Below are 24,870 nucleotides of genomic sequence, written 5' to 3'. Positions count from 1 at the left end.
CCAGGTCTCCAGGATCAGGCCCTGGGCTGCAGGCGGCACTAAACCGCTGAGCCACCTGGGCTGCCCTAAAATTATATATTTATTATTCTTAAGTTACAACAATTTAGCTCATGGTTGAAGTCCAGGTGAGCTTGGGTATGTTCCCTATTTGGAGTTTCACAGGCGGAAATTAAGGTGCTGGACAGGCTGGAGGCTCTGAAGAAGAATCTACTTCCAAGCTCTTTTAGGTTGTTAGCAGAATTCAGTTACTTGTGATTGAAGGACTAAAATTCCCACTTCTTGCTGGCTGTCAACCGAGAGTCCGTCTTAACTGCTAGAAGCCCACATCCTGGGCACATAGCCCCCTCCAGGAGCTTGGGTATTTTCAAATCTTTCTCACTCTTCAAACAACTCTGATTTTCTCTTCTACCAGAAAAAGAAAATCCTCTGCTTTTAAAGGGCTCTTCATGATTAGATTGGGTCCACCTGGATAATCTCATGTTGCCTTATAAGGCAACATAATGTACCACAGGTGCATTATCTCATCAAGTTCACAGGCACCCCACACTCAAAGGGGTGGGGATTATACAAGGGCAAGGATCACTGGGGTTCCTAGCATAGCCCCTTAGAGAAAAATACTAAAAACATTTTCTGCCCAATTCAAGAACAATTGTTATTTGTTAATGCCCAACATTGCAAAGAGGATTTGAGGTGCCTAAGTGATTTATACCAAGGAAAATTTTCAGAACCAGTGATTTACAGATTAACGCAGTTCAGGTCTCTAAGCCTCAGGGAAAGGACAGAAAGCTGTTCTTTAACAGGGAGACTTCTCTTTCTGAGCCCTTTCCTGCATTTCTCTTCCCTCCTCTTCTGCGAAAGCACTGAATGTACAAAGCAATTGCCAAGAGGACCACCAGTGTTCTCTCTAGAGTCATGATAAGAGGGAAATTCTATGGAGGGACTTGTATTATGTAGATTAGATGTTCTCACTTTTTAGTCTCAAGATTCCTGTTATCAAGGATCCTAAAGACTTTTTTTGTTTGTTTTTGTGGCTTATTCCTATTGCTCGTTACCATCTCAGAAATTAAATCTAGAAAGTTGATTAAACACGAAAACATACAAGCGCATATTTTTAGTCTTTAGAGTGATGTTATCACATATCAGATAGCCTCTCCAGTGGAAAAGGAAATAAAGGCTTATTATTAAATAAAGGACACAAAGTCTTAGTATTATTATGAAAATAGTTTGACTTCCTGGAACTCTGCAAAGGTCCCAACGACCCGTAGGGTTTTCTAGATCACTCTTGGAGGCCCACTGGTAGATGTAAATACCATCAACTGCGCTTCTTTGGATTAACCAACTCATATTTTGGTGCATTCCCTTGTGCAGACCTAAAAACCAGTCTTTCCCTTTACTAGCAGGGTGTTTCATCCTGGGGACTCATTTTTGTGGCCGGTGCATCTGCTCGCAAAAAAAAAAAAAAAAAAAAAAAAAAGTTATTTGCTATCACAGGAAAAAACAGCTGTATGTATGGTAACATGTATTAAAGCAAAATAAAAAGTTCAAATATGTGTTCTGTGAGCTCCTGGCTGCATCCGTCACTTTGCAAACACTACACAGGGAAAAATTGCTTAAAATGGTGCAGCTCGGTCTGCAGTGGAAGAAGGACTGCGATCGAGTCAGGCTGCGTCAGGCAGAAAGAGGCTTATTAGAGAGATGAGAGAAAGCACTGGGTATTCTTGTCATGCTTTGCCCTTGAAAACTATGCCAAGATCTCTTTTCCCTCTTTTTTTTTTTTTTTTTTAAATAAAGAGATCGATATTTCTTAATTGCTTTAGTGACTCAGGATTTACCACTTTCCTTGTAAACCCAGGCAATAGCTACTATGTTTGCTTTCTTGATATCTCCTGCTTGCAAAAAAGTAACGAGATAAAGCGAAAGCCCTTTCACTAGGGCCTCCATTACGGGCCCTTCTGTTAAGTGAGGAGGGAGCTGGTTCATCCTCCAAATGCTTTCTCCGCTCCGTCCTGCTCAGTCCCCGGGGAGAGCCCCGGGTGCCTGGATGCCAGGCTTCTAGTGCCCGTGCACCGGCAGAGGGAAGCGGCTGAGAACCAGGGAGCTGCGGGAGCAGAGGCGGGCCGTCCCCCCCACGCCAAGGGGAAACCCTGGCCGGGCCTCGGCAGCCCCGTCTCTCCGCGAGCAGAGTCTGAATAACCGTCCAGAGGGACAGTGACTACGAGCGGGAGAGGCCGAGCGCGGGGATCAGCGCGATCGTCTCCGTGGGCCGAGGCCCCCGAGGGGCCGACCCCCGCCCCCGGGCCGCCAGCGCGCGCCGCCCCGCCCCCCCGACACGCCCCCCCCCCCCCCCCCCCCGCCGCCTCCGCCTTCACGCCCAGGCCCCGCAGGTCGGCGCACGTCAGCCGACTCGCGCTCAGCCCGCGCCCATTCGCATCTTCTAAGGCGGCGACCAATGGGAGAGAAGCCAAATTCCGGGCGTCCTCTGTGATTGGCTGTGCGTCCGGGGGCGGCGGCGGGGGGCGGTCCCGGGGGCGGGTCCCGCCCGCCGGCTCCGGCGGTAACACGCTCGGCGGCCGCCGCAGGGGAAGCCTGGAGGGCTGCGCGTGGAGGCGGCCGCTCGCCCCGCGCGACCTGGCTCCGCCGCGAAGGGCGCCGCTGGCGGCCCCGGGTCTCCGCGCCAGGGCAGCGCTCGAGCCTCACCGCGTCGGGCGGAGGGGGCGAGGGGCCGGGCCGGGTCCCCGCCCTCCATCCCGCGAATGGATGTGCCCGGCCCGGCGTCCCGGCGGGCGGCGGCGGCGGCGGCCACGATGCTCCTGCGCACGGCCCGCGTGCCCCGCGAGTGCTGGTTCCTGCCCACCGCGCTGCTGTGCGCCTACGGCTTCTTCGCCAGCCTCCGGCCGTCCGAGCCCTTCCTGACGCCCTACCTGCTGGGGCCGGACAAGAACCTGACGGAGCGGCAGGTTGGCGCGGCGGCGGGCGCTGGGGAGAAGGGCGGGCGGGCGGGGAGAAGGGCGCGGAGAAGGGCGTCCGCGCCGCCGCGGGCTCCTAGCCTGCACGCGGTCGGAAGTCGGCTCGGGGCTGGCGGCGCGCTCCCCCGTGCAGGTCTTCGGGCGCCCCTTCGGTGTACGGGGCCCGTCTTGCAGGAAGGGCTGGGAAGGCCAGTCGGGAGCCCCCGCCCCCGTGCCCTGCGGGCGGCGTGCGGCGTGCGGCGCTGCCCGGCTCGCGGGAGGTTAGCCCAGCGCGCGCCGACTCGCCCTGCAGTTCCCGCCGGGGGCCGGGAGGGGGCGCCGCGGGGTGTGTTGCGAGCTGTGCTTTGGGCAGCGGGAAAGGGTCGGTACGTGTTTGTTGATTGAAATAGGGAACCAGGTGCGAAGTAACCCTGCTTCTTTGAAAGACTCTTCCCTCTCCCTGCTGCTCCCTCTTCCTTCCCATACTTTGCTTTGTTTACCGTTGACGGGACAGAACAGAACAACAAACAAAAATCCATCATCGGAATTCGTTTTGGTGTTTAATGAGGTGAGGCTTTGTTCAAGGACATGCTGTCCCCTCTCATGCCCTGCCTCCTGGGGTAAAAGCAGATACGGCGACGGTATCATATAATTGGCACTTGATTATAATTTCTCTTGCATGGTGAATTGTGGGTTCACAGATGTTAGTTTTGGTTCTCAGCTGAGGAGGCTCCTTAGCCTCTTTTCACAGGCCTGAAAGCTCACGTCTGGTATTCCTTTCTAGAACGCTATACAAAGGGTGAAAGCTGAGTAGGCATTTAGCTGTTTTTTTCCTCTTCCTGCTTTTCCTCCCTTCCCTTCCCTCCCATTTACACTCTACTTTTCTTCCTGTGGTTAGTAGTAATCACCTCTTTTGAGTAGCAGCTCAGTATCCCTGCATAACAGGTCAGAGCAGGATACACTTACCTCACAGTCTAGTTTGTTTTGCCCTCCACTTTCAAGGACACTTAGCAGGGAATTGAAAGTCAGTGTTGAATCCTAGATTGAGGGTTTCATTTGAATTTACTTCCAGCCAATATCATTAACTTTTATCCAACTTAAGATCTTTTATTTCTCAGTCTTCTTTCTTTTTAAATTTATTCATGAGAGACACGGAGAGAGGGGCAGAGACGTAGGCAGAAGGAGAAACTGGCTTCCTGCAGGGAGCCCAATGCAAGGCTGGATCCCAGGACCCCAGGATCATGCCCTGAGCCGAAGGCCGAAGCTCAACCACTGAGCCACCCAGGCGTCCCTATTTCTCAGTCTTAAGGACCACCCTGCAAAGGACTCTAACAGTTATTCATTACCTGTTTGAATTTTAACATTGGTTACATTTTAACATTGTGAACAGAATGATTTGACAAGAAAGAAAAATTGCTGCAGTAAATAGAGAGGGATTCTGGAGACTATTACTGACTCTGAGGTATAGCCACTGAAGCAGAAATGATACTTCTTTAGCAGCTTACAATGAAAGTTTCATGTGAACTGCCACGTGATCTGCACAGTGTGTGTACCTTGCCTGACACAGGGGCACAAGGAGAGAAACATGTTCCCAGCGTTGATATTTGAAAGCTGATCTGTTTTGTCAATTGCCCGGGGCAGAGGAGTTGTTAATGTCATGTGTCATCCTGTGCCCTGTCTAATCAGAGCTTTCTAGGCTGAGTGAAATATATTCAGTGGCATTGGAGTAAAACAAGGGTGCCAGGCCCAGTAAATATTTGTGGATTATGTAACAAACATAGCACAATTTCTGTTTTTGGACATTGGAGGAGGATGAGGGCAGAGTTTGAAGAGAAATCTAGTGGTCTAGAAAGGATGTCATTTTTCTGTGAGGACCTTGGACCTTAGCTGATACTGTTGATCATGCACAGAATGGCTCTGTTCAGCCTCTCCAGAACCCTGGTTTTTTAAAATATCTAATAACGGAAGTAAATAGAACAACTTGTTCTCCTTCCTGACCTCATGCTTGCTTTTGCCAGTAGACAGTTAATAAATATTATATGATTTTTAGGCAAAGCGAATGTCAGTTCATGGTCAGTGATGTTGTATTGAAATTTGTATTTACTTGTAAGACTTTAGAAGGGCCAACTTAGGTCATCTTAAATGGAACTATTGTTAACTAAGTCCAAAGATGGAGAAGGACAGAATTTATCTTTACAGTATCAAAGGATTTTTTTCTTAGATTTCAGGAAAAATGTTAATCTGTTTCAGGTACACCACTTCCTAAGTTTTTTTTTTTTTTTAAATACAAGTGGGTGAGGGGTGGGGCAGGGGGAGAAGGGTGGGAGACTCCCCACCAAGCCATGAGCCCCATGTAGGGCTGTATCCCTGTACTCCAGATCATGACCTGAGCTGAAGGTAGATGCTTAACCGACTGAGCCACCCAGGCACACCCCCCCAACACACACTTTCTAACTTTTAAACAGGTTAAAAATGGACTGTGTTCTAATAGTTGAAAGCCAAACTTTTAATAAAATAGAGCTCTATATCTCCAACACTTTTTTATTCTTTCATCCTTTTCGCATGTGATTTGACAGAAATTCACTACCTTTCTTTGATTTAAAAAAAAAAAAAAACAACTTTCTACTTATTCTGATATTCGGAGTCCTACAGAATTTGGCTCTTACCTCCTTAACAGCCTTATTTCCTGCTATATATTTCCTCTCCTTGCCTTCTTCCACGTGCCCATGCTCTATCACATTGATCTTCTACTCATAAATCCAGCATACCCACAGTCTCTCATCTCCCAGTCTGTACTCAAAGTTGTAATCTCTGCCTGGAATAAGCTTCCCATACCTATCAGTTGACATCTGTTAGCCTCTAACTTTCTCTTCCTTCAAAGCCACCTCAAAGAAGTAACCTGCTATTTACTATCTCCCCCCTTACCAATAGAGTATGAATATATATTACTCATTAGGTTCAGAACTCCTGAAGAACTGAGGCTTTATTTTATTTTTTGTAATCCACACAGCTTCAAGTGTTTCACAAATAAGAGCTTATTAACTAGTTGTTTAATTGAAACTGAATTCTAAAGTCTAAATCCGAATTAGAGCTTAAAAGGAACATCTGTTTTTCTCTTGGCTTTCTGTGTCTCAGAAGAAAGCACAAACAAGCTCTGATCCAAAGAGTGGTGAAAAGCATCTTCTGATAAAATCTGCTCCCTTTGTTCACGTGGCAGATTTTACCTAAGATAAGAAGGTATTGTCCAGGGTATGTACAGTAAGAGTCTGTAATATGTACGTTTTTTGCATGTGGGGAGTTTCTATTTATGATAGTCAGAGAGAGAGAGAGGCAGAGACACAGGCAGAGGGAGAAGCAGGCTCCATGCACCGGGAGCCCGACGTGGGATTCGATCCCGGGTCTCCAGGATCGCGCCCCGGGCCAAAGGCAGGTGCCAAACCACTGCGCCACCCAGGGATCCCCCTTTCAGGATTGAAAGTATCTATGGAAGAAACTTTTTTTTTGGTGTAACAGTTTGTCCATGCATTGAAAGAGAAAGGATCTTCTTTTAGAGACCCAGTAGCTAAAATCTGGAGATTGTGTTGTCTTTATCTCTTCGTGAATGTCCTATAGAAGTACCTTAATACAAGTTGAAAAAGCTGCTGCAGATATTTGAAGTAGCCCTGGAACATACCAGATGATCAGTAACAGTTTTCTGATGGAAGAAATGAGGCATTTTAGTGTTGTGGATTCAGACTATCAAGATTCTGATCTTCCGTCTGCCAAAGCTAGCTTTGATAACTTTGGATAATTTATTTAACCTTTCTGTAAAGCCAAGTATCCTCAGTTGTAAAATAGAGGTAATAAAAGCTTTTACTTCTTAGGATTGTTGTTTGGATTAAATAAAGTAGGTAAGGCAGTTAGCATAGTGTGTGGCTCAGTTGACGTTTGCTATTACATTGCTGATAACACTGAGAGGGACATTCATTTGGGTTGATCTCTTTCACAGGAGAAAAGTCAGGTTTTTTATTTAGAATGATTTAAAGAGAACCCATCTCTTCTCTCACCCTACCCCCACTTGCCTTTAATTTTTTCCTACTTGGCTTTGCAGGTCTGGCCATGTTACTTTTTCTCATCTTCATTATCTTGTGGCTTTGTGTTAGGAGCAGAATTAGTCTCATAAATATAAGCACTTAAGTTGATAATTAAAAGGATGAGATTTATATAATGAAAACCCAGCAGTTAATCACTTTGGAACAATTGTTACTGAAAGGTATGGAACATACATAGGTATAGACAGTTTTACTGGAGCAAAGAAGTCAAAGCCCTGAAGGGTGTGGTGAGGAAGTGAGGAAGAGGGTTTTTAAAGGAAAGGCATGATGGCTAATGGGTTGTGGTGTCGTGCTGGGAAAAACATGTTGGGGAAAATGTGAAGGTGGAGTCAGAAGAGGCAGTTTAACACTTAAAAAACTATAGGAGATTACTGGTAAAACTAGAGGCAAAAAAAAGAATGGGGTGGGGGTTGTTAATGGGATACCACTGTGAAGAGTCTGTAGGGATGCTTTCATCCTTCACCACTTTTAACTCAAAGTTACCCTGTCCCCTTTGGTTTTCTGCTGAGGTATCTTGGTGCTGTGCAGGCACCAGCCAAGGGCATTTTGTTTCTTAGTTGCTAAAATGTACACACTTTTGAATAACAGTCATTTCTACAGTTCACAATTATTCTTTTCATACCCATCTTCAGGTGTAAGAAATTTCCTAATCTAGTAGAAGTTGCTAAATGATTGATACAAATACAAATTAGGCTAAAATTCATGAAGGTGAGACTATTAGACAAATTACTTTTGATATCTGACCAGTCAAAAATAGAAATCAGGACAGGAATATATTTCCGATTATGTCTGTCTTTTGTAATTGTGTTCTGTACCAGCAAAATATTTTTTACAGTAACTGTTTACTTTATTATTCCTCTAAACCCTGAAAACAGCCCATTTTACATTTGGGTGAACTGAAGCATATGTGAGAATTAAAAAGAAGGTTGCCCTTGGCCTTAGATAGTCAGATTGCTCCATGGCGAAGTATTTAGCCTGTTACCAAGGTGGCCTTTCAGAAAGCACTTAAAAATCGGGGCCATTGATCCAGACTTTGAAATGATCATTTTTTAAAAAACCAACTTATATTCATCCCAGGACCTTGCTAGACACTGGGGTAGGTGTAAAAGAGGGAAGGTCACTTACAGTGATTGATATTGGAAGACTGGGGATGGCAGTTCTGTGGATTTATTTCATTCATATTGTTCCAAAGGGCCTGTTTCAGCTTCAGTCCTTAAGTCTTGACATCTAAATAGAGTGAATGACTGATTTGCATGTATTTTCTCATTTAATCCTTGCAATAAGCAATCCTGTGGTATAGGGTTTATGCTTCTTTTACTGTTAATGGAGACAAAGGCTAATGGGAACTAAAAAAAAAAAAAAAAAAACTTGCCTATAGTCACACAATGAATGATGGGTTGAAATTTCAGCTGTGTCTGTATGGCAGAGAGCTTATTTCTACTTATTCCAATTTTAATAATCCATTAAAGAGAAAGCAAAAACTTCTTTACATATTACAGACAAGCAAAAAGGACATCAAAGTTGGCCTATAATCCTATCATCTACAGATAATCATTCCGTCAGGACACTAGGACAGAACTATCCTCTTCACCTGTTCCCCCAAAACAATAAAACTTAAAATCAGAGAAACCTAATCAAACAGTAGGATCAAGGCTCCCTATTCTTTGGCTAGAAGGAAGAATTGATGATGATTCCTAAACACTTGTCCATTTCCAAAACAGTCCTTGAGCCAAGTCCCTTGCACGTAGCATGCTGACTACAAGGCTGTGCGGGTCAGCATGGAACATCAAGTCAGCCCTAATGGTCTGCCCTCTAAGGCAGTAGTCCTCAATGCTGGCTCAGATTAAAGTCTCCTAGGAGGCTATAAAGAACTGCCTTGGCTAGGCATCTACATTTTTTAAAGCTCCATGGGAGATGTGCAACCATGGTTAGCAACCAACGTTGTGAGGTAACTGGGGAGACTGGCACATACAAAGCAGTATCAAGAGAGCCCTGAGTGTTGCCCTAAGAATGCTGTCAGCTCCAGCAAAATCTGCCAGGATGAGGAAGGCTTTGAACTAGGCCTTGATGAAGGGGAAGGATTTTAAGAAAAAGACAATGGGGTGGACAAGGGGAAGTGTATTCCAAACAATTATCAGAATTGTTGAGATTTCTTTGGTTGATAAGGATGATTTATTAGAGGTAGCAGCAGTTTGTTGCATAAGAATAAACTGTTATGAATATTCCAGATCCATTGATATCACTAACGGGTTTTTAATTTTCTTTTTCTATCAGGTCTTCAACGAAATTTATCCAGTATGGACTTACTCTTACTTGGTGCTGCTGTTTCCTGTGTTCCTAGCCACAGACTACCTCCGTTATAAGCCTGTTGTTCTGCTGCAGGGACTCAGCCTTATTGTTACATGGTTCATGCTGCTTTACGCCCAGGGACTCCTGGCCATTCAGTTCTTGGAATTCTTTTATGGCATTGCCACAGCCACTGAAATTGCCTATTATTCTTATATCTACAGTGTGGTAGACCTGAACATGTACCAGAAAGTCACAAGTTACTGTCGGAGTGCCACCTTGGTGGGCTTTACTGTGGGCTCTGTCCTGGGGCAAATCCTCTTCTCAGTGGCAGGCTGGTCCCTGTTTAGTCTGAATGTCATCTCTCTTACGTGTGTTTCCGTGGCTTTTGCTGTGGCCTGGTTTCTTCCTATGCCACAGAAGAGCCTTTTCTTTCACCATGTTCCTTCCACTTGCCAGAGAATGAATGGCATCAAGGCACAAAATGGCGGCATTATAACCAACACCTCAGCTTCTAACCACCTTCCTGGGTGGGAGGATGTTGAGTCAAAAATCCCTCTAAATATGGAAGAGCCGGTAAGTATAGCCTTAAACACCTTGTGGTTGCTGCTCTGGTAATTGGAGCAATGGTGACAAACCAGACAGGAAACCCCATCTAGCTAGACATTGTATTTATCTGGATTCAGGTTTTTTGTTTGTTTGTTTTTAAGATTTTATTTATTCATGAGAGACACACACGTTGGGGTTGGGGGCAGAGACACAGGCAGTGGGAGAAGCACGCTCCATGCAGGAAGCCTGACATGGGACTCGATCCTGGGTCCCCAGGATCTGGCCCTGGGCTGAAGGCAGCGCTAAACCGCTGAGCCACCTGGGCAGCCGGATTTAGGTTTTACCCTGAGTTGCTCCCTTGGTTTATTCATTCATTGATTACAGATAAGGTTGATTTATATTAGAGATGACAAATATATTTTATCCTGGAGTGAATGACCTCCAAAGTCAGACTGTACAATGTTATTACAATGTTATATTGCTTGTGTCAGAGATGTCCTAAGAAGCCATAACAGGAACTGTATCTTCTTCACCTTTCTATCTGGTACTTGGTGTATAAGGAAAGCACTCAGAGAATTTTGCTAAATGAATAGAGGAAATGATTCCTTTTTTTTTTTTTTTTTTGAAATGATTCTAATAAGTGATGAATATCTACTTCCAGGTTCTGAATCGAAGCCCAAAGTATATAAGGTTAAGAACTTTACTTCCTCTTCTGTGCTGGAAGTGTATCTGTATTTTCAAATGACACTTGCCCAGAGTGGAGTAGTAATGAATAATACATAGGAAGATAATCACAAGAGAAAAAATTAAGATGATGATGGAATACATATTAAAAGTGTGACTATGAAATTATCTCTTAGGTATGGATCAGAATAATCCATCCATATGTTCTGGCTAGCCAGGAAGATTAATTTCTTTATAAGAGCTTTTTATCTTTCCAACAGGTTATAAGCCGTGAGGGGCAAGGTTCATTCCAACCATACTGAATTAGTCTTAGCTTTTGTGGGACATGTTTGGAAATAACCTGTTAACATTCTCACTTTGCAGGTGGACTCTGTCAGTTATAAAATCGAGCTCCATAAGCCTTGTAGTCTGAGAGTAAAGAACCCACTGAGTGAAGCCTTTGGCTCCTCATCTGGGGTTAACTCAAATTGTTTCATTGTGGCATCTAATTACTCTCTTAAGTCCACTCCCACTCTTTACTTGTGATTACTAGTTGAAATTTAGGTTATCATCTCAAAGAGATTGAGACTAGGTGACTCTGGTCATGGAACGCACTTTGATTACTAGGGCACCGATGGGTAGCATCAATCAGGATACCAGGGATTAAGTTAGGAAGGAAATGCTGATTCCTTCATAGTTTGTTAAATGATGTTGACAATTCAACAAAGGTTGATGGAGGAAGGAGTTATAATCATCTGGAGTAAAAAAAAAAAAAAAAAGTCTAATCATCTGATATCATGTAGTAGAAAAAAATAACCCTTTTTTTTTTTTTTAATTTTATTTTATTTATTTATGATAGGCACACAGTGAGAGAGAGAGAGAGGCAGAGACACAGCCAGAGGGAGAAGCAGGCTCCATGGACCGGGAGCCTGACGTGGGATTTGATCCCGAGTCTCCAGGATCGTGCCCTGGGCCAAAGGCAGGCGCTAAACCACTGCGCCACCCAGGGATCCCAAAATAACCCTTTTTAAATTCTGTTTCAAATGTCTTAAAATGGCCTTAGCTAAAAATTAATAATACAATATAAATTAATAATATAAATATATCAAATATATATAAATTAATAATAAATAATATATATTGACATATATCAAGTATTAACATTGGCCATAGTTGACATTGGCCATAGTTCTAAACATTTGTATAAAACATAAGTTTTAAACTATTTAGAACATGAGTAAGAAACAGTAAGAAACACATTTTACATAGGAACAAGTACCATTCATAGGTATGTATATATTTTATATATAACTGAAGCAGAGGTTTCACAACTCAATACTTTTATTCTGGTATATTCCATTTCATTCATTTTTTTGATAAAAACTTTGCAGTTTTATTTTTTTAATTCAATTTAATTAACATATATTATTTGTTTCATTCAGTTCCATTCTTACAATGCAGATCACTGCCCATTACCTGTTAACAAATGAGTTGTAACCTACCATTTAAAAAACTGTCCTAGACCAACTTGATATTTGTTGTTTATATACATGCAAAATGTCAGTACTTGACATGCTGAAATGATTCTAACCACAGGCTATAGGACCATCAGAGTATCTTAAAGTTATAAGAGACATGAAATGTCAACCACCCTTTCATTTTAAAGAGATAAGGAGTGGGAACAGAGATTAGTGACTTGTGCAGAATTGTGCTGATATATGTAACATAATTAAAGAGCGCATATGAGACTCAGCTTGATCTGAACTTTGCTCCATTAAAGTCTTTCACTGGGGTGACAAAATGGTCAGAACCATTGTTGGCTACAGTGTGGTAAAAGTTAGATTCAAGTCAGTTCTATTATATCCTTGGCTCTGCTGACTTTTTTTTTTTTTTTTTTTTTTTTTAGATTTTATTGATTCACTTATGAGAGACACAGAGAGAGGCAGAGAAGGAAGCAGGCTCTCTGAGGGGAGCCCAATGCGGGACTAGATCCCAGGACCCCAGGAAGGCAGATATTCAACCACTGAGCCACCCAGGTGCCCCTCTGCTGGCACCTTTACAGGCAATCAGGGCTGCTTGCCGCTGTACAGGGCTAAAATAGTGCTGTTTCTCTTGACAAGCTTGAAAGAAGGTCAGAATAGGAATATTGGGGATTGCAGTACCATTTTAAGTTGACAAAGCCCATAACTGAACTGTAAATCAGTAATTGTGGTAAATATAGTAAAGAAAAGTAGGTGGTTTGATCTTGACTATGGAAAGGGATAATGAAGTAAGAGTCAAAGTGATAGCCCCATTCACAAGTTACCTTACAGTAGTTGTGAGTTCTTTTCAGAATGGCCCTATTGCTATGGGGCAGAGCATGTTGACATTCCAGCATAGCCAGTGATTTTCTTTCCTAAATAGGAAATGGGATTCCTTCTATGCTTAGCCGATAGTTGGACCTGATTTATTTTAAATTGCTCATCCATTAGAAATGATGTAAATTAAGCCACTTCTTTAGCACAGGGCCTGACACGTAATTAATACTTAAACAATACCTGTTAACACACCTATACTTTTATTTGTAGACTAATACCCCTTATTATGAGTAAGCATTCTTTGCCTGTGTATGTGTTTGAGCTCCATGAAACACTGACAGTAACAACATTAATGTTTCCACTTTGTACTTAATATAATTTCTAGCAGCACATAGTGGATTTTGAAGGAGAAGGTCAAACCCGGGTTCTAGTTCTTAACCAGCAGGGTGATCTTGGGCAAGTTGTTTGATTCTTTGAGGCTTAGTTTCTTCCCTCATTCTTCTACCTACCTCACAGTTATTTCTAGTGTTAACTGAGGCAATGTAAAGCTCTCAAGTGAGTAATTTGTAGTAGATCATCAATATATGTTCATTTCTGTTATCTTTATCATTAGACATGAGCAATCAAGAATAGCATTGTACCTTCACTGTAGATAGTTATTTACCCTTGAGGCTGTAAATAATCTTTCACTTTGAATTGGTTTACCCTGGTCTTCTGAGCCTTAGGAAAGGTTTTCGTAGAATCTGGTACTAATTCCACCATTAATTCTTTAACTGAGGCTACCCTTAAATGTAGACTGTAAACCAGATGATCACTAAACTTACCTTAGCTCTAGAATACTGAGTTTTATGAGCTGATTGATCTGAAGGTGCCTTTATCTTTAGATGACCAGGCATGACACGAACACATTTTCCTTTCCTGTCCAGTCCGCCATATAGTTAGGAACACATGATGTAGAAGTGATGTAACTGTAGTCTTCACAGTTTAGGCATTAAACCCTAATCATCTTACCCCTTACCCCCATATATTTTCCTATTGCATGTAGAAGAAAATCCACAGTTCACACATACAATCTGGCCTTATCTCACGACTGTGCTCCACATGGCTCTGGTCCAAACACATCGAGCCTATTCCCACTTCAGAAGTTCAGTTCAGAGGTTCTCCGTCAGGACTGCCCTTTGTTCTGATTTCACAGCTGCTTCCTTTATGTCACTCAAGTATCAACTCAGACATCAGCTTTTCAGACAGCCTTTCAACACTCTTACCATCCTTCCTTTTCTCTGCCACAGACACTTGCCAGCTGTTCTTTTCTTCAAAATACCATTTCTACTGTAAACTCTCTCATATGTGTATTTATCATCTGTCTCCCTTACCAGAATGTCAGTTTAATGAGGGCAGGGACTTTTCTGCTATATTTCCAGAATCTAGAACATCGCCAAACACGACATATGGGCACTCATAAATATCTGTTGATTGCCTCCACGAGTCATGATAGAGTACAAAGGAAATGAACATTTATTGAGCACTTGTTACATATTGAGTAATACCTTAGTTCTTCCAAAAGCCTATTGAAGGAAACATTAATTTCCATTTTATAGTAGAAAGCCTAAGATTTAGAATTTTTTTCCATCTGCATAGAGGCAGGTGTGCTCCTGCTGTGCTTTCTTTATCATCTATCATCATTATCACTTCAGCTTCCATTTATTTGGACCTGGGAACTGAATACTCTGCTAAGAATCTTAGAATCATTAGCTCATTTGATTCTTATGAAAACTCTGTGATGTAGGTATCACAATCCTTGTACAGTTGAGGGAACAGAAGCTCATGTCAGATAACTTAACCAAAGGCACATAGAAAGTGGCACAGTCAAAATTCAAACCCAGGTCTAGTTGATTTTAAAAGCATTGTATTAGAGACTCCTATTCTTTGGTGGAGAGAAATAATTTCTCAATGTTTTGTTTTTGTTTTGTTTGTTTAAGACGGTGTCAGAATCCTCTCTTTAAGTGAAATCTGAAACTAGATGCCCATTGTGATAAATGAGTAGGAGTTGAGTTTAGGATTGTGTGAGTGGGCATAACTGTGGAACATTGTTTGGTTCTCATTCCACTGAGATTATCCTCACATTGTATGGAGAAAATGGCTTTTATTTATTTAATTTCAAGAGTAGCTATATATGTAATATATAGCTAACAAATGTATCATCTTCATAAGAAAAATTCTGATTTTATAAAAAGATTCATACTTCATTTTTTAATTAAAGAGTAAAAGAAAATGACATAAAGGGAAGTGAGAATGATCTGATCTGCTACCACCCAAAGATTACCACTATTAATAGTTTAATGGCCTTGATAACATCTCTTTTCATATTTATTTATTTATTTATTTATTTATTTATTTATTTATTTATGTTTATAGATGACATTATCTAGTTTTGTAATGGCATGGGTTTTTTTGCTCTGTGTTATGTGATAACTTAGCTTCCTATGTCTTTTTGTGTCAAAATAGCTTTCAGAATCTAAAGAAATAAAATCATAATGGTGACAGTGACTGGTGAGAGGTTTGTGTTGGGACAGTCCCCCTTTCCCTCCAGGCTGGCACCAAGCACAAAACCAGAATTGTATGGAGACTTAAGTGAAAGACCCATAGTCTGCCTTTCAACCCTCCTTTTCTCCTCGTGGTCACAAATCATTCCCTCTGGATATCTCCAGTTAGACTCAGGCCAATGGATATGTCTGAGTTGGGATAGAGGGGAGAGGGTGTGTAGCCATACATGGTTGCATCCTTCCCTATTACAGCTTGATGCCCTGGAACTTCAGAAAAGTGTCATCTCCCCTGAAGCAGTGGCCAAAGACAGGTCAACTCTTAACAGGTTGTTAATGCCCTACTTTCAGGTTTAGGAACTAGGGCTGGGTGAGATACCAGGCTGAGGCCAGAGTCACCATTCTTGGAGCAAAATAAATGCACAACAGGCGGGAGCAGGAGAGTGTCCTAGAAGCTTTTTATGTTTGGCGAGAACTTTACTGTTGCTAAATTGTAAACCTGCCTCAACGGCACCAAGTCTCCTTGATCCATATTTTGTTTTGTTGTGTTTTTCTTGAAACCAGATGTACATTATCTGTTCCCATCAGTTAAGGCTCAGTCCGCAAGTTTTTACTGTTTCAGATAATAGAGTATCAACGGCTGAAGAAATAATGATAGTCTTCTTGTCATCAAGAAAATGTTTGTTGTTCATGACAAGAGTTAGTATTGGGATTGTGTCCTTCAGAAGCACTTAGTAAAAGAAGCAAGCTTAGGCTTGGAAATTTCCATCCTAGCCATTGTTTTGGCTACAGACTAATCTACTTCTGTGCCCAAAAGGGCTGAGAAATGAGTGGTATTATAACTTGGCCTTGCAAACACCTAACTATACCAACTAAAAGGTTCTGTTTACATCTGGAGGTTCTCTTGCCATGTAAGACCTGGTGTTTGAGATAGACTTTGGGAGACAGATAAGATTTGAATAGAGAAATAATGAACATTCTGGGCAAAGGCAGTAAGAAAAGCATGGCAGGTGGCGCTGGTAGCGGCTGTTGTGGGGTTATTATTTGGCCCAGTCTCAATGCTGCTGTGCCTCGGGGAATAGGGAGGTTAAAAAGAGGGAAATAGAGGAAGAATGGCCAGTTTGTGGGGCAGTCAGAACGCATACAACATTTACTGATTAGGTTGGCCATCTTCTATGGGTATGATTCATGGCACCCCAAAGCAGTGACAATTGTAACATCAATGATGTACCATACAATTGTAACCATCACAGGTCACCATAAAAATATAATAATAATGAAAAAGTTTGAAATATTGTAGAATAACCAAAATGTGACCCAAAGACATGAAGCGGCAAATACTGTGGCAAACCTGGCTCTGGCAGACTTGCTCGACAGAGGGTTGCCGCAAACCTATGTGTTAAAAACACGTTCTTGCAGTCAAGGGAAGCACAATAAAATGAGGTATGCCTCTATGCCATTTATAGGCATAAAAAGCAGTAAGCAGTGGGTTTTTCACAAGGAGAAAGAAAAATGTCTGTAAAATAGGAAAGTCTATACGATTGCTTTCTGGAGTCGTCTTCCTAGTATTTGAGCTTTCTCCCCTTCTTGAGTAGGAACCCAAGCCAGACCGTCTCCTTGTCCTGAAGATACTGTGGAGTGACTTTCTGATGTGCTACTCGTCTCGCCCTCTGCTCTGCTGGTCTGTGTGGTGGGCCCTCTCCACCTGTGGCTACTTCCAAGTGGTGAACTACACTCAGGGCCTGTGGGAGAAGGTGATGCCCTCTCGCAACGCCACTATCTACAATGGCGGTGTGGAGGCCGTGTCCACCCTCCTGGGTAAGCAGGGCGGGTGGAAGATTCCTCCAGTGGTTAAGTCAACCATAATCAGATTTCCCCTCCCCTCCTAAATTTGATTACAAAGTTTGAGCTCTGATTTTGTAATCTAGGAAGAAATTTAGCAGTGCACAAGTCGTGGATGACCCTGATTAACAAATTTAAATTCTTTATGTCCTTTAGGGAAACCTACCGTAATGATTTTCAAAATTATCTTCCTATTCAGGTTTCCATTATCTCTGTATTTATTGAGTGCTTTTGTCACATGATGTGAAATTTAGAATGGGAATATACAATAGTTTATAACAATAACTAACGTATGTTGAATGTTAATATGCAGGAAATGTTATTCTAAGGATTTCATGTGTATTAACTCAGCCCTCACAATATGCCTGAGACAGGTGCAGTAATCCCCATTTTACAGTTATGGAAACACAGACCAGTAGGTTAATAACTTGCCCAATATCAGATGGATATTAAGTAGTAAAGACAGGATTTGAACTCAGAGCCTGTGTTCTTGACCAATATATTCTATTGTTCCTTTCTAATTTATCAACCTACCTCTTAAGGTTTTTAGAAGCCATCCTGTGATTTCTGTAAACACTTAAAACTGTGTCTGGTACTTAGTGCTCTGTACATTTTAGCTATCATTGTCAGCATCATCATTTTACTGACGAGCAGGGATGCCCTTTTGCCATGTTCTGCACTGCTCTTTGGTTAGGAAGGAAATGATTCCTCCTGCCAGGTTGTTGAGCTGGAAACAGTGGCTCTTTCGGACTCCTGCCTCTGAGCCAGCCCCAGTACCTTTTCTGTCACAGCATCCCTGGGTCTGTGTCCTCCTTTTTCATCTCATTGCCAGGCTGTGCTAATTCAGTTTCTTGTATCTCATAGTCTCTCTGGCTCCATGTCATTTATTCCATCAAGTCCAAAATTCTGTGTGACTTCCAGGCCCTCCATAATCCTTTTTTTAAAGGTTTTATTAATTTATTCATAAGAGACAAAGAAAAAGAGAGGCAGAGACATGGGCAGAAGGAGAAGCAGGCTCCCTGCAGGGAGCCTGATGTGGGACTCGATCCAGGACTCCAGGATCATGCCCTGAGCCAAAGGCAGACACCCAACCACTGAGCCACCCACGCATCCCCACCCTCCATAATCTTGAGCTTACCCTATTTATAAGTTGCAAAATTTTAAACTTTAATAATCTAAGTTGAATTTTTAATTCATTAGAAGAGCATTTGTTTAGCAAAATAACTGGATCAATTTTCTTTGTTTTATTTGGCAGGTGCTGTTGCTGTGTTTGCAGTTGGTTATGTAAAAATATCCTGGTCAACATGGGGGGAGATGACCCTGTCTCTGTTCTCTCTGCTGATTGCTTCCTCAGTGTATATTATGGATACTGTGAGGAACATCTGGGTGTGCTACACATCCTATATCATCTTCAGAATCATCTACATGTTACTCATCACTATAGCAACGTATGTATTTTGATTCAAAGAAACATTTGGAAAAGTGACAAGATAAACTTTTTGGTTTCTTTACAAATGAATGAAAATTTCTAGTTAAAAGAGGCAAACAGGAGGAAGCATTGTATTATGTTTTTCTCCTGAGAAAGCACTTAAGGAAGGTTCATTTATTTCCTTGTTCCTATATTCCTGCTCTATTCAAATATTTTCATGAGATTTCTACCACTTGGCAACAGAATGCTTTTCACCTGTTTGGGAAGGGAATTAATGGTAGAAAGAAGGGGCTACTCTTGAAAATTGAGGTAAAAACCGAAACTAGGATATTATTTTTACTTTTCATTCTTCTTTTGTGTATTCATTTTTTAAGTTTTCAGATTGCTGCTAACCTCAGCATGGAGCGCTACGCCCTAGTGTTTGGTGTGAATACCTTCATTGCTCTGGCCCTTCAGACTCTGCTCACCCTTATTGTGGTGGATGCCAGTGGCCTTGGCTTAGAAATTACCACTCAGGTAAGATTTCTGTTTTGACACTCAAAATGTTATGACTTGAGCTGGGTAACAACGTGGAGCTTAATGAAAGCAAATTCAGACAGTATAGACAAATATAAGAAAGAAAGTAGAAGTGTCCTCACCTTCCTTTTGTCAACCCCCATCCTTAATTCTTTTCTCCCTGGAGGGTGTTAGGACCACCATCTTTTTGATGAGGACCTAGAACATTTCTGAGTGTAATTATATACCCTGGGAGAACAGAAGTAATGTTCCTTCCAGGCTGAGTTTTTGTGCTTCCTCCTTCAGTATTTCCCTTCATTTTAATTCTGTGCGTGGAATTCTGAATCCTGTGTTTTGAGATGCCTGCTTCACCTCATGGTTCTGTTCTCCCTTCTCTAAAATACCCAAATACCAAGGTAATGACTTGCTGTTGATTAATAGCATGAAGGTTCTTAACATGTGACTCATCGAGAAAACACCCACACAAACACCTGGAGACAATGGAAATACTTGCATTCATTCAGGAACTGTATAGTCATATATGCCTTCATGCTTTGTGAGTTTGTAGGTAAGGCTTGCTCTGTACTTTGGCAAAATGGGCTATTGAATCAAAAAGTGCCTACCCCACCTCCATCCCGGCCCAGATGATCGCCTCTATACTTAGGCATTAGTTTTCTTACAATACAAAGGTCCAGCATGTTAGTAGTAACTAACTTTGTTTTTTACCAGAGATCTAAGAGTTATAATAACAGTAGTAGGTAATGTGCACAGAGTGTTTTCTGTATAGAATTGTGTATCCTGTATAGAATTTTGCAGGGTTATTGTCAGGATTGGACATCGAGAGAATGAGTCTGAGAGATGTTACATAATATTAAGTGTTGTTTAAGGTCGCATGGTCAACTATAATGTGGCAACGCTGGGATTTAAACCAGCTTCTAACTCTAAAGCCTAATCATCTCTCACTGGATCATGCTGCCTCAAAAAGGTGGGCAGAGAGAGCAGAGGAGTGGGAGGTTTTACTACCAGCAGTGAAAACCTTGAGAACACCTCTCAAGGGTTAGGTGCTTAGATTTGGAATGGAGCGTAGGAGAGAAACTAAGTGCTTGTCATCTTGCTAGTGAAGTAGTGGTTTAAAAATAAGGAATTATTGAATTGTGTAGGCTGTGCTGAAACTCTAATTGCCAAGACTAACAGGTTTCCTATAGGGAAATGTATCCAAATTTTAAGAAACCTGGCTCAAAGACTTAGAGTAGCACCCAAATCGCATTCATGAGCCAGCTTATAAGTATTTCATAAGTTCTTTTAAGAAGGTGATGATGAAGGTGATGACAACCTATATAGTCACGTTAAAATATTAGCCTAGAGAAGATCCTGAGGAAAAGTAAAAAGTAAGCCCATAATGGAATATAGTTGACTGCCTACTGCCCTCTTCTGGGGAGGAAGAGAAGTTCTTCATCTTCAGAATTTGGCCTGCTAGTCACAGTTACCTGCCAGCTTGAGGAGAGAAACCATGATTAAATTGTAACAACAGCAACAAAAATAAAACCAGTAGTATAAACAGCCTTAGCATTGTGGGCTAATAGACACTTACATATGTGATCTCATCCCTTCCCAACAACCCTGTAAAATAGGGAATATTGTGAATTCCATTTTGTAAATGAAGTCAAGGCTCAGAGGTGAAGTATTTCACTCAGGGCCCCACAGCTACTAAGGGACAGAGTCAGGATTTGCCCTGAGGCAGTGAGGCTTTACTACCACCATGCTGTGCTACCTCTTCTGATTGTCAGTGCCTGGCAGATTGTGCGGGCACACAATGTTTTGTGAAGGCTTACTGAAAAACTGAATATACCTTTAATCATAGGATATGTTCACATAAATAAAATAAAACATCTCATCTCCTAACTGATAATTATCTACATCACTTCTTTCCCCATCCCCTTTAGTTCCTGATCTACGCCAGTTATTTTGCACTCATCGCTGTGGTTTTCCTGGCTAATGGTACAGCCAGTATTATGAAGAAATACAGAAAGCAAGAAGATGCAGAATCAAGTTCTCATGTAACCGCTTCATGATACACTGCTGAGAAATTGCTGCTTAAAGCAAAAACTCTGCACAGCAACTGTGCCCGGATATATTTAATTTTTTAATATGTAGATGTATATTAATGTGCTTTTTAAGGCTTCAAAGCAGCCAACTGATTATACCTTGTGTTCCCAGAGTAACAATACTGTTTAGAGGAGCCAGAGGTGAGGTTTATCTCGTGGATTCTTTATAAAAGCTAATTTAAACATTACTTTCTTCTGACTCAAAAGTGAACTTGATTTTGAAAAGCACTAATGAAACACATGGCATTTAGATGTGATAGCAAGTGAGTTTGGTGTTTCATCGGTCAGTTTACTTCTCTGTATCTGGTCAGCCAGAGGCGTGGCCCAGTGGGACCAGGGCTTCACAGGGGCCATGGGACTTCACAGGTCAGAGTAGAAGTATGTTCTCACAGCACCTGTGTTCACCTTAATTCTTATTTCTATAATACTCACGTGCATTTGTGTTGTGTTTCTGCAGAGGAAAGCTGTTCTTATCACTGGCAATACTTACTCTGGTTTGGTGTTCTCACATATTAGGAATGTGTGTCATTTCTAATTTTATGTTATTTTAAAAAAATTCATTATATGAATGTTCTGTTTCCATCTTGACAATTTTGTATTTGTGTAGATTGTCTTTAGGAATATACTTTTGCATTATTTATATGCTTCCCAGAGAAGCTCATTTAGTTAGAAAATAAGGCAAGTTTTGAGGCCTGCTAATAATCTAAAGAAACCTAATCAGAAAACTTAAGGTATGTTTGCCTGTCTTTTAGTCTTCAATCTGAAGAATTATTAATTCTATAATGAGAAGTTAATATATGGGCTAAAGATACAACTACTCCATTTTGTATTTGGATTCCCTTTTATTTCCAAAATAAAATGAAAAGTCCTTTCTTTTTTTAAAATATCTTCATCCCTATTTATACCTTTTATATTATTTGTCCTTCTTATAAGATACAGATGTCATTAGGAGCTGAATTTGTTGGATTATTATAAGGCCTTTTCACAAACTGAGCCTCTTTTTAATTATTTCAATAGGACAGGAACTAGCATAGACTTGATTCCTGCATTTTGTACATTAAATCTGCCTTTGTTTCTAAGGGTGGATCATCTCGGATTATCTGCTTAAAATAATAATTGCTGGTGATTTCACTTCCAGGGTACTTGGAAAATGTTACTAGGTAGGTATCTAATTCTGTAATTAATCTACCACGTGGCTGCTAGTGTATGTGAGACACGAAAACCATTTTAAAGCCGACTTTGTTGCCTTATTTTGAAAAAAATCTAGGTTAATTTATTTAGAATAACACAGGTAAACAGTGTGAATAATAGTATCAAGGTTCCAAAGTTGACATACTCATTTAGTGTAAGTGGGAATTCTAGAAATAAATGAACATAAATATAGGCCATTTTCCATTCACCTTCCTTTCTGATCAAGAGCAAGAGCAGAGCACTAAGCGAAGGAGAAGTGATGTCATAAAAGGACAGCCTCCAATTTTATATTGTATCCTATTTCGCTATGTAGGGAATTGTTTATCAGAAACAGGCTGAAAGGTGGTGTTCGAGGGATTTTATTAATGTTTTTTAACAAAATGGACTGCAGTACAATCAAATCATTTATGTTACCAAAGCAACATTTCCATGGAATTTAATTCAAAGTTTGTGGTGCACAACTGGAGCCTTTACTTATTTAAGACAATAATAAGTTTATCCTGGTGTGTGGCCATATTTCTAGAAGGCTGAGCCCAATTTGCAAGTTGTACTGTATGCAATTTTGCAAAGAAGTGAAAATAATTTGTTGTACTTTTTATTCAATTCTGTATACATTATGAAATTATTTTTATTAAATAAATATTTTACATTATATTTTTCCTTTTTAATCACAATTTTTTGAATTTTGTTTTTTTCCTTCAGTAGGAGCTTTGGGTTACATATTTAAACCTTTTAATAATTTCTCCTAGGACAAATTTCATATTAAGTCTTCCCTTACCTGACCCTCCTATTTATTAACCGTGTCATCCTGTGAATTCTTCCCATTGCTTTGTGATCCCTGCCTTTGATTCCTCCCCCTTACTTCTTTCATTTTCCATTATTTTTAGCACCACGCTGCATGGTTTATTATTCTTGGTCTTCATCTTGGTACCTCTCATCTCTCTTTTTAGAGCATTCTTCCTTTAAGAAACCAAAAAGACCCACATTCCCTTCAATGTTAACTGAATTTTACAAATAAAACTCAAACAAATCAAGGGCTCAAGGTACCATCTTGTTTTAAAACTTCATAGCCACTTCGTTCTAACTCCAAATATTCTGATATCCAAGGAAGCATCTTTTTGCCATCAGCTGAAAATCACTTGTTCATGAAGTCCCAGAAACCAAATCATTCATTTCTCCTTCGTATGCAAAGTAGTACCTTCCCTTTAATATCTCATTCCAAAACCTACTTCATTAAGACATTTCATTGATAATCACCAAAGACTCATTTTTCGTGCCAAAAAAATTTTTTTAAAGATAAAGTTTTCTGTCCCTATGGTTGTGTATCCACTGTATCTTAATGCCTTTCAGATTATAAAGCTTCCGAGCAGTGACCGTGTCTTATTTTTGTCTTTTGTAAAGTAGCCTAGTATGAATACTAAATTATTATAAGTGATACACAACAGACCCAGTACCTGCCAGTATAATAGCCAGATGTCATTACCTTTTTAGAGATTTATTTATTTATTTGAGAGAGAGAGAGTGCAATTTGTGGGTGGAGCAGAGAGATAGGCAGCTGAGCAGGCAGCCTGATACAGGGCTTGATCCCAGGACCCTGAGATTGTGACCTGCGCCAAAACCAAGTATAATGCTCAGCCAACTGCGCCAACCAGGCGCCCCTGCCATTACTTTTTTTAAAAGTACATCCAGGGGATCCCTGGGTGGCTCAGCTGTTTGGCGCCTGCCTTTGGTCCAGGGTGTGATCCTGGAGTCCCGGGATTGAGTCCCGCGTCGGGCTCCCGGCATGGAGCCTGCTTCTCCCTCTGCCCGTGTCTTTGCCTCTCTCTCTCTCTCTCTCTATGTCTATCATGAATGAATAAATAAAATCTTAAAAAAATTAATTAAAAAAAACAAAAGTACAGCCACATGGAATGTTAAGATTAAAATGCCTATTGATGACCTCCATTCCACGGGACAATTTATTCAAGGCATTGGGCTCTAAATGATAGGGACTAGATACCTATTTGTTTTACTTATTACAGCATGCTGCTTGTAATTTAATACTTACCCTTCCCTTGAGTAACATGTTCTAGTTTGGAAAAAGCATTTGTGAACATCACCTCCTTTGATTCTTGGAAAGGGTCTTGTACTAATTACTTCTTCAGTAAGTGATGCTGATATGATGGAAGGGAGTTCAAAATGCAGTGTTTGCCCCGCAAAGCTCTGCCACGGTGGGGAAGTCACTCTGTTGTGATTCCCCCTTCTCATCGGTAAAGTGGGGTGACACCGACCTGACAGGATTGTTGTGAGGAAATGAAAAAACATATATGAAAAGCACCTGTCACACGGGAGACAGTAGGAGACTGAGAAAATAGTTCCTTAGTCCTTCTATTTACAGTTAACATGTAGCTATGAATCTCAAAATGGCACTTAACATTTTTTAAATGATCAAAATGAA

General features: G+C 41.2%; 1 protein-coding gene across 1 annotated transcript; it reads left to right on the top strand.

The window, feature by feature from the left end:
- Positions 1-2,553: 2,553 nt before the first annotated feature.
- On the top strand, positions 2,554-23,087 carry SLC19A2 (solute carrier family 19 member 2). The gene is made up of 6 exons (XM_041764724.1): positions 2,554-2,957; positions 9,311-9,898; positions 16,967-17,189; positions 18,469-18,661; positions 19,017-19,158; positions 21,081-23,087. Exons 1-6 carry the CDS (start codon positions 2,754-2,756, stop codon positions 21,207-21,209), a joined length of 1,479 nt encoding a protein of 492 aa, XP_041620658.1. The 5' UTR covers positions 2,554-2,753; the 3' UTR covers positions 21,210-23,087.
- Positions 23,088-24,870: the final 1,783 nt, after the last annotated feature.

The sequence above is a fragment of the Vulpes lagopus genome, chromosome 1, assembly GCF_018345385.1.
Source record: "Vulpes lagopus strain Blue_001 chromosome 1, ASM1834538v1, whole genome shotgun sequence".
In the NCBI taxonomy this organism is placed as follows: domain Eukaryota; kingdom Metazoa; phylum Chordata; class Mammalia; order Carnivora; family Canidae; genus Vulpes; species Vulpes lagopus.
Note: the sequence above shows the minus strand (reverse complement) of the source record. Positions and strands in the feature narration are given on the sequence as shown.

Bases quoted from the DNA above. Each gene is read 5' to 3' on its own strand.
- SLC19A2 (XM_041764724.1), top strand. From the start codon at position 2,754: ATGGATGTGCCCGGCCCGGCGTCCCGGCGGGCGGCGGCGGCGGCGGCC. The intron at 2,958-9,310 runs GTTGGCGCGGCG...TTTTTCTATCAG, and splicing joins AGAACCTGACGGAGCGGCAG to GTCTTCAACGAAATTTATCC. The intron at 9,899-16,966 runs GTAAGTATAGCC...CTTCTTGAGTAG, and splicing joins CTCTAAATATGGAAGAGCCG to GAACCCAAGCCAGACCGTCT.